Source organism: Podarcis gaigeae, assembly GCF_964106915.1.
Source record: "Podarcis gaigeae genome assembly, chromosome: Z".
NCBI classification, from domain to species: domain Eukaryota; kingdom Metazoa; phylum Chordata; class Lepidosauria; order Squamata; family Lacertidae; genus Podarcis; species Podarcis gaigeae.
Window position 1 is genome coordinate 8999789 of NC_139691.1, and position 12166 is coordinate 9011954.

The 12166-nt window shown below is 41.2% G+C and overlaps 1 protein-coding gene across 4 annotated transcripts in view; it reads right to left on the bottom strand.

The window, feature by feature from the left end:
- LOC310836459 (syntaxin-binding protein 1) overlaps positions 1–6922 on the bottom strand; it is a 57574-nt gene extending 50652 nt beyond the window's left edge. For 2 of the 4 annotated variants that reach the window (XM_083721781.1, XM_083721778.1), the window contains exon 1: positions 6688–6919. Coding sequence is in view for 2 of the 4 variants with exons in the window: in XM_083721778.1 (XP_083577904.1) it covers positions 6688–6724 (37 nt within the window). In the remaining 2 variants the exon portion in view is untranslated. Of the gene's footprint in view, positions 1–6687 lie in introns of all 4 variants that reach the window. The other 2 variants (XM_083721780.1, XM_083721779.1) reach the window with 2 other exon arrangements.
- Positions 6923–12166: the final 5244 nt, after the last annotated feature.

Genomic DNA, 12166 nt, shown 5'->3' on the forward strand with positions numbered 1-12166 from the left:
TAATCTTCCAAATATTCAACAAACATTTTCCAAACATTCTTAAATATTATCCCTTCCTGTTTTCTTAATTTGCCAGTTAAACTAACCAATTCAGCATACTCTTTGATTTAGCCTGCCCTTCCTCCTTAGTTGGCATTGTACCTTCCTTCAATTTTTAAGCATATACTATTCGGGCTATCGTTGTTGCATACATAAAGAGATTTTCCTTTATGTCAAACCTAATATTCGTAAGAGAAAGGCTTCTGGTTTTTTAATAATAAAAGCCCTTTTCAACATTGTTTTCATTTCGTTATAAATCATCTCCCAGTAGCCTTTCACAGCTTTACATGTCCACCACATGTGGAAGAAGGTACCTTCTTTTTCCAACAGGTATATAATTCTGATTTATACATTTTTGCTAACTTACTTGGTGTCAGATACCACATATATATCATTTTCATATAATTCTCTTTTAACATATAACATGCAGTAAATGTCAGGTCAAGCAAAACTTGAATGTCCCCTTTTGCAAGGGAGGTGTCAGGAGATCTAAAAATTCTCAGTTCCCTGAAAAAACAACAGTCTGCAGGATTTTGTGGAGGAAGACACAACTGATTAAAGTTGTATGATACTGACTTAAATGTACAGTATAGATGAGGCCCAAGATGCTAAGGGTCTGGAAACCATGTCCTTTCAGGAACAGAGCATGATACTGTTAGCCTGGTGAAGAGAAAATTATTTATTCATATTTATTCACTGCATTTATATCCCACCCTTTCCCCAAAAAGCTCAAGGCGCCCTACACAGTTCTCTCCCTCCTCATTTAATACCCACAACCCTGGGAGGGAAGTTAGGCTGAGAGTGAGTAACTGGCCCAAGTTCACCCAGCGAGCTTCATGGATTAGTTGGAATTTGAACCCTGGTCTCCCAGGTCCTAGCAGGACACTTGAACCACGCTGGGTCTCCAGATTCAAGGAAGGCATGGTATGATCAGAAGGGCTGTTGAAGAAAAGTGGGAGCTGGGTTGGTCACTGTTGCTTCAGGGGGTCAGGGCTAGAACCAGTGGGTAAAAAACAAAGGAAGGCAGGATTTCAGTTCAACATTACAACAGGGGTGGGGAAATTTGGCCTCCTAGTCTCCCTATTTGGCCCCTGGGACTCTTCCCAGGCCACACTCTCACCTCAGTCATGCCCTCTTCCCCCAATCTATAGTTTCCTAGATTGGTAGTTGAGGGACAGCCATGAAAGCCAGTGTGGTATAGATTGGGACCAGGAGGACCAGGGTTCAAATCTCCACTCGGTCTTGAAGCTCAGTGGGTGACCTTGGGCCAGTTACTGCCACTCAGTCTAACCTACCTCACTGGGTTGTTGTGGATGCCACCTTGAACTCCTTAGATTTTTTTCCACCAAGGTAAAACCCAATAAATAAATAAATAAATAAATAAATAAATAAATAAATAAATAAATGTGCTTTTAATGCATTGTGTGGATGTGACTGACTTTGGTGTAGCAAGTACCTTTTCAAAGAAGGTACACTGAGGCAAGGAACCTTTTTCAGTCTCAGGGCCGTATTCACTTCAATACAACTTTCCAGGGGCCACATTCCTAGTGCTGGGTCGGAGCCAAAGGCAGACGTGGGCAGAGCAGAAAATGCAAGTAACACCTTTGTACGGTGGGCAGATTTCTACAAATAGCCGCACATCATTCTCTATCCTCCACCCTGGCATGTGAGAGGCATCACCACAAGGCACATCCCAGCCAGGAAAATAAAACACTCAAGGATGTGCAGCAAGGACAGGACAGGGAGCCTCCTGAGGGCCAGAAAGTTGGCTGCATTCAGAGGTTCCTACACCATCACAAGCCAATTCAGATGGAAACTAGGAATGAGCACACAGATGAAACTGAAAGGCAGGAAATAACTTCATCCCCGAGGATGCAAAGCATCAGGAAGTCATGGCTAGAGGGGCTGTGAAGGCATGTTGCACGATCTGGCCAATGTCTCGCCATGCAGGCCCCTCAGATAAACACAGGCAGAGGTCAAAGCATCCCTGCACAGCACTCATAAAGCCACAACAGTTCTGCCCACAAAACTGTGTTTCACAACAGGATACAGATAAGAGAGAGCAGTGTTTGAAACGGAGATATGAAAGCTAGGAGACCTTAAACCTAGGTCATGGGTGCAACAACGGAATGTCCAGGTGCACGTTTTTATAAAAAAGAATACAAAGGTGAAAATGACTGCAGCCAAATATTATGTTCATTTTTCACATGATCTAGTCTTTCCCCTGCCCACTCCCCTAATATTCTCAAGAGGGTCTCTTTTCCATTCTTCAGAGAGCAGCTGGAAGTGGGGAGGCAGAAAAAAGTCCTCTCTTCCTTCCACTCTGCAGTTTTAATCTGAAATCTTAGGCACAGTACTGTGTCCAGAGCTCAGAAACTGCTCGTCTTAATGAAATTCCCTGTCGCAAAATGCGCCCAGAACAATGGGAGTTTCGAACACTGGGAGAGTGTGTGTGAAGGAGAACGTTCATTGTCATCAAGCTCGCCCTGCTGAAAGAAACCACCCCTCAAGTAGCATGGGGTAAAGAGAGCTGTGGCCCTCCAGGCTTTGCTGGATGATAACTTCAGCCACAGACAGCCTGACCAATGGTCAAGTGATGATGGGAGTTGCTCACAGCTCCCCCACCCACCAAACCTTAAAAGTACTGAGAGTCACCTAGGGAACTTCGACCCAGTGGCTACCTTCAGTCCGACAGTCACTTTCTGGGTGTATTCCAAGGGCCCACCTAGACACAAAACATGTTGACATCTATTTAACTGTTGCCCCCCTCTTTTTGAATAGCAGCCACCGAGGGGTCCAATTCAGATTCAGTGCAGGGTATATAGAGCAGAATCCATGAGAAAGGTAGCCTGTGAGTCCACACCCATATAGTAAAGGAAGATGACCCTTTGTGAAATGAGCAAGGATTTATCCCACTCACTTGGGTAGGTTTGATCAGGTCTTATCAAATTGTATGAATTTCATGGAGTCATACCTAAAGCTCGTTGATTTAGCTAATAATATTCATATACCACTTGATTATAACAAAACCTCAAATTAAAAAATGTAAGTGATCTGCAAAAACAAGTACCCAAAACATTTTAAGAGGGGTTAAAAGTCATTAACATCTTACGTATCTAGAGAGACTTGCCTGAACAAAAGTGTTTTCCGCAGGAGCCAAAAGAGAATACAGTGAAGGTGCCTGCCAGGTGTCATCAGGCAAGGAGTTCCAAAGTGTAGGTGCTTCCATACTAGAATAACTATTTCTTACAAGTGAGGAATGAGTATTGTATGGCACCTGTAAAACCCATGGAAACTGATGCGCAGAACTAACTTAGGTCAATTGATTTCAATGGGTCCACTCTAAGGAAAGTCTAAGAACAAATCACAAGTTCCACTTTAAAAAGGAAAGAAAATCAAAATTAGAACTCTCACTGAACTTTAGGATTTGCCAAGACAGGAATACAAATGCAGGAGGAGGAATTAAGCTTTGTGAATCATGAGGGAATTTTTTGAATGGGAATGGTGGAGATGGAAACGCAGTAAGGCAGCTTAGAGTGATGGACAATCATAATAATGTTTGCCATTTCACATACACTAGACAAGGCACTGTAGCCAACCCTGGTATTGCAGATATATGAGAAAACAACAGCACTGGTTTGTATCCAATGCTAGCCCTACTCAGAGAAGACCCACTTAAAATAATGGAGCTGACTCCCATAAAACCATTAATTTATCTGGGTCTATTCTGAGTAGAACTTAGTTGGATACAACCCATAACATGTATGGCAGGCCTATAGCTCTGCCTTTAGATCAGTGGTGAGGAACCTGTGCCCACCCACTCCCCACCCAATGTTGTTGGGACTCCAGCTCCTATTAGCCCTAGATAGTATGGTCAATGATAATGGAAACTATGGTCCAGAAACATCTGGAGGTCCATGGGTCCTTCACCCTTGCTTTAGATACAACAGAACCACTCAAAAGCTTCTTAAGTATGTCTGCACCTCTGCTTCATTAAAACCCATGCAACTCACAGTCACAAGACGTGGTCAATTGGGTTTAGAGGATATTCATTGACCTTGGCTTTATCAAAAGGATAGAAACATTATAACTTTAAAATGGTATCTATGTTCAGACACTGTAGGTATGCTACTGAATATTTGCTGGAGGGTAAACATTATGTGGACTGCTAGTGTGGCACAGCGGTTGTAGGGTTGGCGAGTGACACCCCTATAAAAGGCGAATGTTCTGAAGCAAGGCCTCTGGTGATTATCTCAATAGGCAGCCAGGTTCATATCAGTATAAATCAGATAGTCTGCTGTTAAGCATCTCTCTCACACGCTTTTGAGAGACCTAAAGCATGGCTTGTAAGGAGAAGCCCAGAACAGGGTCCTGAATTCTGCCTAATTTTCACAGTATCACCACCAGCAAATTCACATTAGCATCTTCAATGGCTGACGATAGTGATGATTAGTTGCTGCTGTAACGGAACTGTGTCAAGGTACGATATACCTAAGGGGGGGGGGATTCACAGTGCATGGGCTAGAGGTCACCAAAAGCAAACACTGAGATTGGCCAGCATTTCCCTCGTTGCCTCAATCATTACGCTTTGATTTTATTTTTGTGTCGTTCCTACCTAGGAATGTTTCCAGCAAGTGGGGATACAACGCAAACAAAGCTCTTCTCATTTATTCATTTATTTATTTTATGCTGCCCCCTCTGAAATAAATAAATAAATAAATGTTGAAGCTCAAGAGAGGGAGGGGGATTCTGCCCTGCCTTGCAGGAAAGGGTGGTATTTGGGCTAAAGCAGGGAGAAAAACATTCCCCCTACACCACCTTTTAGCAGCACCTGAGTCTCAATGCCTTTTTTAGAATTGAGAACACGCAACAGTCAGGCAAAGATGCTGATCAGTGGTCTCTGGACAGGTGATTTAGTGCAACATAAAGCAGGCCATAAATCTAAGAGGATTATTTCTTTCCCCAGCCCCCAGCTCGCCAAGTCATGCCACCACGCACCATCTCCAGCCTCATCTGACTGCAGTGCTGAACCAGTGTCATAACATGGAGGAAGAAGCCTTCTTTCCTAAATACTAAAAAAAAAAAAACAACCCACTGCTGCCCCCCCAGCCGCCACCTTTTTGGGCTGTTTCCCAGCTATGATTCTGCTCTTTTCATTTTCTATGAGAAAGCAAAAATAATAATTATTTAACATTATGTTGCTTTTCTTTTTTAAACGACTGGTATAATTTGGACAACGCTGCCTTTGAAAATACGGCTTAACTGTAATTGCTTCAGACAGACGGCGGATTTAAATGAGCCATAGCAACATACCTCCATTAAAAGTAACCACCACCTTATCGTCTTCACTATTTATCTGCGTACCTACCAAGGGCTGAAATTATTTACTTGCATTGTACAAATGGAAGAGGACTTTGGCAATATGTCACTTGACCTATATAATCGATACGTTTTAGCATGTGGCTGTCACATTAAGAAAAAAATTAAAATGCAAAATTTTGCAGGATGAACAATAAAGCAAATCCCCCTTCCACACCATTCCCTGGATATACTTTAGAATGCACAACTCAAAAGGACCAAAAATAGCATTTCAGTTCCGTGTGCAAAGGCCCCCTCCCTTAAATCAGTGCGAGCACATATAAACCAAATTCTCATTTTCAGGAAAAAGCCTCCCATGCAGGAAAAAGCTTCTATTATATGCTGTCATTCTAAGGACGTCTGAATTTCGTTGGATTCTTCGCAAGTACCCCCCCCCCCAATAATTATTGGTTTATTGAAGGGAGGATGACAGAGAGAAAAATAGATGAGACATTGGTGGGAGGGATAACAACCGGGCTGTTTTGAACTGACACTGCAGGATCTGCGCTAGATCTTCCACTGTGCATGGGGGAGGAGACGGATAGAGAGAATAAAGGACTGGATTGGTGGGGGGCGCCCCAAATGAACCTGCAAGTACAAGAGGATTTCTCAGTTGACGCTTACACACACACACACACACACACACACACACACACACATTCTCCATGTTCTGTATCGCAGGCCATAAAACACATATAATTTTCAGTCACAGATAAATCCGTTAAGGATACAGGAGACACCAGTCTTACACTGATCTGCTAAGGATACATCTACTGGTAAAAGCGCCCCCCTCCCTTAAAACGGGGCAAGGATGAGGGGGATAGTCAAGCCGGTAGTTTCCCCCCCTCCCTCATCTTCCACTCTACATACTGCAGAATAACAGCGTCCCCCTTTGCCTTTTCCCTTCCAGTTACGAACGCTTCTCTTTTTTGGCCAAGAAGCTATTCATAATATGAATAGATACTAATTCTATAAAAAGGGTGGTGTTGGAAGGGATCTCTTTACCCGTAGAGTCCTCGACCGTCGAGGGCGCCCCCACCCAACAAAAAAACGTAAAGTCTGCAGTGACGCTCCAAATCTCCCCCTTCCATCCCTCTTAATACTCTATTTCATTCACCGCAACCACCAACTCTCCAGATTTCTGCAGCTGCGTCCCTTATTTATTTTTACAATGGGGACTACGGAGCAGGAGGCGGGGGAATAGAAAGCCCCCGTCTCATTGACCATTAAATGAAAGGTGGGCGGGGGAGAGAGAGGAAGGAAGCAACAACAAAAAGAGTTTAATCTTACTTTCTCCCACCACAGCCTTAAGCCCAGCTGGTGCCATGACGTCCCTCTCTTGTTCTTCTTCTTGAGGTATTTGTGTGGGGAGGAATCCCGACGTCTGGTTTCCCCTTTTCTCCTTTTCCTGCTGCTGCTCGGCTCAAAACCCCGCACAAAACTGCACTCCGGTTTGGCTTCTCAGCTGACTGCAAAAGGAAGGAGGGAGGGCAGTCTGTGTCAGGATGCGGGCGGGGGGGCGGAGGAGGAGGAGGCAGGTCCAGGCAGGGCGTGGTCGGATTGTGATGCGAGCTGCTGATGCTGATGCAGAAAGAGGCTGGTGGTGCCGTGGATGGCGTCATACCCCCACCGGGCCAATCAGCGCGCCGCCTGCTCAGCATCTCTCTCTCTCCCCCCCCTCTCTCTACACACACACAGACATACGCACCCGCACGGCCTGCGGCTCTGCTCAGCGACCAACTCTGGTGAGGGGCGGAGCCAACATCTGCAAATAAAGGGATGGGGGTGGGTAAAAGAAAGAGTCGCAGCCTCTCCTGCTGTATGAATGAACCTCCCTTACATACGTTTACACATGTACTTGTTTGCAGAATGCAAACATTCGATGGCATCCCCGCTAACCCCTGCCACCAAGTCCTTGTTTTGAATTTGCTTTCGTGCAGCTGGATTTGCAGTTTTGATGTTGCTTTTTAAAAAAACAACAACACTTTTTTAATGATGTTGCACTGCTGCTTAGAGATTTTATTTTTTTCAAATACACTAAGGAGGTTATAAATAAATAATGAAAAATATAGGCAGCTTCCACTACCACCCCCCAGGTCCAATAAGAACAGACAGCTATTCACCAAGCCCACATATCAAGAGACACAGGGATATAGACACTAAGATGAGACTTTGCTTCAGACCCAGATGCCAACTTTCATTGCCAACAGAGCAGCTCTTCAAGAACTGGTGCCTGTTTTTCCCCTCTTCTCTTTCCCCTTATGTGTCATGTATTTTCATTTTGTTTAGAATGGTAAGTCTGCAGGCAAGGACGGTCTTGTTTAATTGATTGTATGTAAGCCACTCTGAAAGCTATTCTAGGCTGAAGAGCAGAGGACAGACCATCTCAATATTGATGATGATTATAATGTAGGCTCCTCAACCTCGGCCCTCCAGATGTTTTGAGATGATGGGGTCAGGGATGATGGGAGTTGTAGTCCCAAAACACCTGGGGGGCCGAGTTTGCCTATGCCTACTCTAAACTGAATGGGAGCAGCTCACAAAGATTTTAGATGCCAGCGAACTTTCCTTTAAAAAAAAAATATTGAGAATTTCAACATAACAAATTATCAAAACATATCATCTTCATTATTTGCCCCCAATTTTTCCCTCCCCCTCCCCAAGAAAAGCCCTCCCTCATTCACACCCAAGACTTCCCGCAGCTCCTCTCTCTGATTTTTCAGCACATGTTATTCTCTGCATATTGTAAAATTGTAAATTATCTGTCTATTATGTTAACAATCAATAAATTTGTTTATGTTTATTCAAAACCTGCCAAGGAGTCCAATTCACTTTGGGGTTTTTTAATTAGTTTGTAAAGAGTTCCCATTCTTCTTTAAAGTCACAGTTGTCTTGTCTCGCAGTTTGCATGTCAGTTTCGCCAATTCTGCATAGTCCATCAATTTCTCTTGCCACTGTTCTTTTGTCGGGATTTCCTCATTCTTCCATCCTTGTGCTATTAAGACTCTTGCCACTATTGTAACATACATAAATAAATTCTTTATTTTCCTTTGGAGGTCTTTTCCTACAATCCCCAACAAAAATGTTTCTGTTTTTTTTTTACAAATGTCAATTGAAACATTTTCTTCAACTTATTATATATCATTCCCCCCCCCAATTTAATTTCTCTACATTCCCACCACATGTGGTAAAAAGTCCCTTCTTTTTCTTTACACTTCCAGCATGCGTTTGACCCAGTTTTGTACATTCTTGCAATCTGTACTGGTGTTATATACCACCTATACATCATTTTCATATAATTTTCTTTCAAAAGAGAACAGTTTGTAAATTTTAGATCTATTCTCCACAATTTTTCCCAATCTTCAAATTGTATATTATGTCCTATATCTTGTGCCCATTTGATCTTGACCGATTTCACCTTCTCATCTTTTGTTTCCCGTTCCAGCAGAATACTATATGCACCCTTCAGCAACTTCACCTTCCCTTCTATGACTTCCTTTTGGAATCTAGAAGTAGTATAACTAAATCCTTTCTTGTTGTCTTCTTTGTATATCTCATGTAATTGCCTGTAATGTAACCAACTCTGAAAATGATCTTTTATTTCCTCATACTCCTTTAGCTTCCATTTTCCTTCTTGGTCCTTTAGTAAGTCACTGTATGTAAGCCACTTTCCTTTTTTACCAAGTGGCTTGAGCAGCAAAGCTTCAAGTGGTAAAAGCCACCAAGGTGTCTTCTGTTCTATTAAATCTTTATATCTCTCCCAAACCCTCATTAATGATTTCCTAATTATATGATTATAAAATCCTTTATGTACTTTTCCTTTCCCATACCATAGATATGCATGCCATCCGAATCTATTATCATGACCTTCCAAATCCAATGGTTCTTGCTTTTCCAGTCCCTAATCCATACCAAACATGCAGCCTCATAATACAATTTAAGGTATGAGAGGGCAAAACCGCCTCTTTTTTTTTGTATCTGTAAGTATCTTATGCTTTATCCTTGGCCTTTTGCCCCTCCAGATAACTTGGAGATTTCCTTCTGCCATCTTTTGAGGCAATCATCTTTCACCATTACTGGGACTGACTGAAAAATAAATATCATTTTTGGCAAAACATTAATTTTTACTGCTGCTATTTTTCCTAATGGGGAGAGATTCATTCTGCTCCATATTTCTATATTTCTTTTTATCTCAAGCCACACTTTTTCATAATTATCTTTGTAAATATTTTTATTTCTTGATGTTAACCACATCCCTAAGTATTTGACCTTTTTATGGACTTCTGTTTCAATACTTTGCTCCAACTCTTTTTTCTCTTCTTCCTTCAAATTTTTAACTAATAATTTAGTTTTATTCCTATTTAATTTAAATCCTGCCACTTCCCCAAATTTCTGAATCTTTTCTATAACTCTAGGGAAGGAAGAGAATTTTTTGGATCTTCCACTGTGATCACCAAATCATCAGCATATGCTTTCAGTTTAAACTCACTTTTCCCAGTTTTTATCCCAGTGATCTCTTTATCTGCTCTTATACTGTATTCCTGGCAAGTACTTCCAGAACCAGAATGCATGACAGCGGTGATAATGGGCAACCTTGTCTGGTTCCTTTTTGTATCTTACATTCATCCGTTATCACCCGATTTACAATTAATTTGGCTTTCTGTTCTGAATAAATTGCTTGTATTCCTTTTAAAAATTTAGATCCACATTTAATTTCCTCAAGTAACTTTATCATGAAATTCCAAGAGATGTTGTCAAAGACTTTTTCGGCATCTATAAACAACATTACTGCTTTCTTTTCATTTTTGACCTCCAGGTATTCTATTATATTCAAATTATTTCTCATATTCTCCTTCATTTGCCTACCTGGAAGGAATCCTACCTGATCCTGATGTATATACTCATTTAATATTTTTTTCATTCTATTAGCTAAAATGCTTGCAAATAGTTTATAATCATTGTTTAACAATGAGATAGGCCTATAATTTCTAATTTGCAGCAATTCTGAATCTTGTTTTGGAATTACTGTAATATACACCTCTTTCCATGTTTCTGGAATTTCACCTGTATTTAAGATCTTATTCATAACATCTTTCAGTGGGTTTACCAATTGTTCACTTTATTTTTTATAATACTTTGCCATTAGTCTATCTGGGCCAGGAGACTTGCCATTTTTAGTCCACTTCATTGCCTCTAGCAGTTCTTGAACTGTTATCTGAGTATTTAAGATTGCCATTTGTTCCTCTTTTATTTTTGGTAAATTAATACTTTTAATATATTCTTCTATTTTAAAAAAAATTCTCCTTTCCTTTCCTATACAGATCTGAGAAATATTTTACAAATGCTGCTCTTATTTCCCCTGTCTTATCTGTGATCTTTCCATTTATATTAATTTTATTTATTTATTTCTTCAGCTGCCATGCTAGCAATTTTCCTGATTTATTGGCACGCTCAAAATATTTTTGTTTCATTCTTTTTATTTTCCAGCTAATTTCCTCATTAACTATCATAGAATATTGAGTTTGTAATGTTCTAATTGCCTGTTTGACTGGCTCTTTATTTGCTTTCTTTGACAATTGTTTCTCCTTGTCCGCAATTTCCTCAAAAATCTCCTTTCCCCATTTTTCTTTCAATTTCTATTTAAATGAATTTTTTTGTATAAACAATCCTCTCATTGCTGCCTTGCTTGTGTCCCAGACCATCTGAAATTTTGTCTGTCCTTGAGTGTTTATTTCAAAATAATCACTCAAGGCCTTTTTGGATTTTTCCATAAATTTTTGATCATCTAATAAATCTTCATTCAATCTCCATCTAAATGAAATTTGGCTTTCTTTTTGTGTTTCCATTGTCAAGGAATTATGAGCTGAAAATGTCCTGGGATTAATCTCAATTTTTTAAACTCGAGGTTCCAACATTTTGAATATCAACAAAGAGTCTATTCTTGAACTGCTATTATAAACATGGCTATAATAAGTAAACTCTTTATGAAGCAAATGTCTTGTTCTCAATATATCTATCAAGTTCAAATTTTGAGCCAGATCAAAGAAAGTCTTTGGTAACCTGCCTTCTTTCGTCTCTTTTTTCCTAGCTGATCTATCTTTTTCTAATGATGGAACTCCAAACTGCAAATTCAAGTAGTTCTGTTTCCAATTTTTAAAGAAGACTGCTTTCTTCTCATTAGGTGCGTAAATTATGCCAGGGAACTTTCCTAGCTCTGCATGGAGTTGTCAGGGATTGAACCTGGGACCTTTTTTGGAGGGGCCACTAGGGGCGCATCAGAAGATGGCTGACAATGACATCTCTCCGACCCACAGGAGATAATTAGGAGGCTGTGATGGGAGTAAATAGCCTCCCTACCCCCCCCCCAGGATTGTGGGGAGGGGGCTGCCTTTGCCTGCTGTGCCCTATACCACCCCCGAATTTGTGGGGGTGGGGGCACTAGGCAGAATGCCCTCCTGTGGATTTCGGTGCTCCTGGACGCTGTCTCTGATCCGCGCCGCTAGCTGCAAGAACTTCAAAAGGAATAATTAGGAAGAAGCGAATGCTCATATTTCAAGGAAGGAGAGGGAGTAAAGACTGCTAACTGAAGAGTTCTCTGATAAACAAGACGAGTCGGAGGAACAAGAATCAATAATGAGAAGATATGCCAAGACTCGGTATGGCAAAGGGACTGGATGGGGGGGGGGAAACTTTCCTTTCTTTCCTCTATGTTATTAAATAAGAATCCCCCCTCCTCACAAGTCAGAAATGCCGTTTTAATGACTTAAGC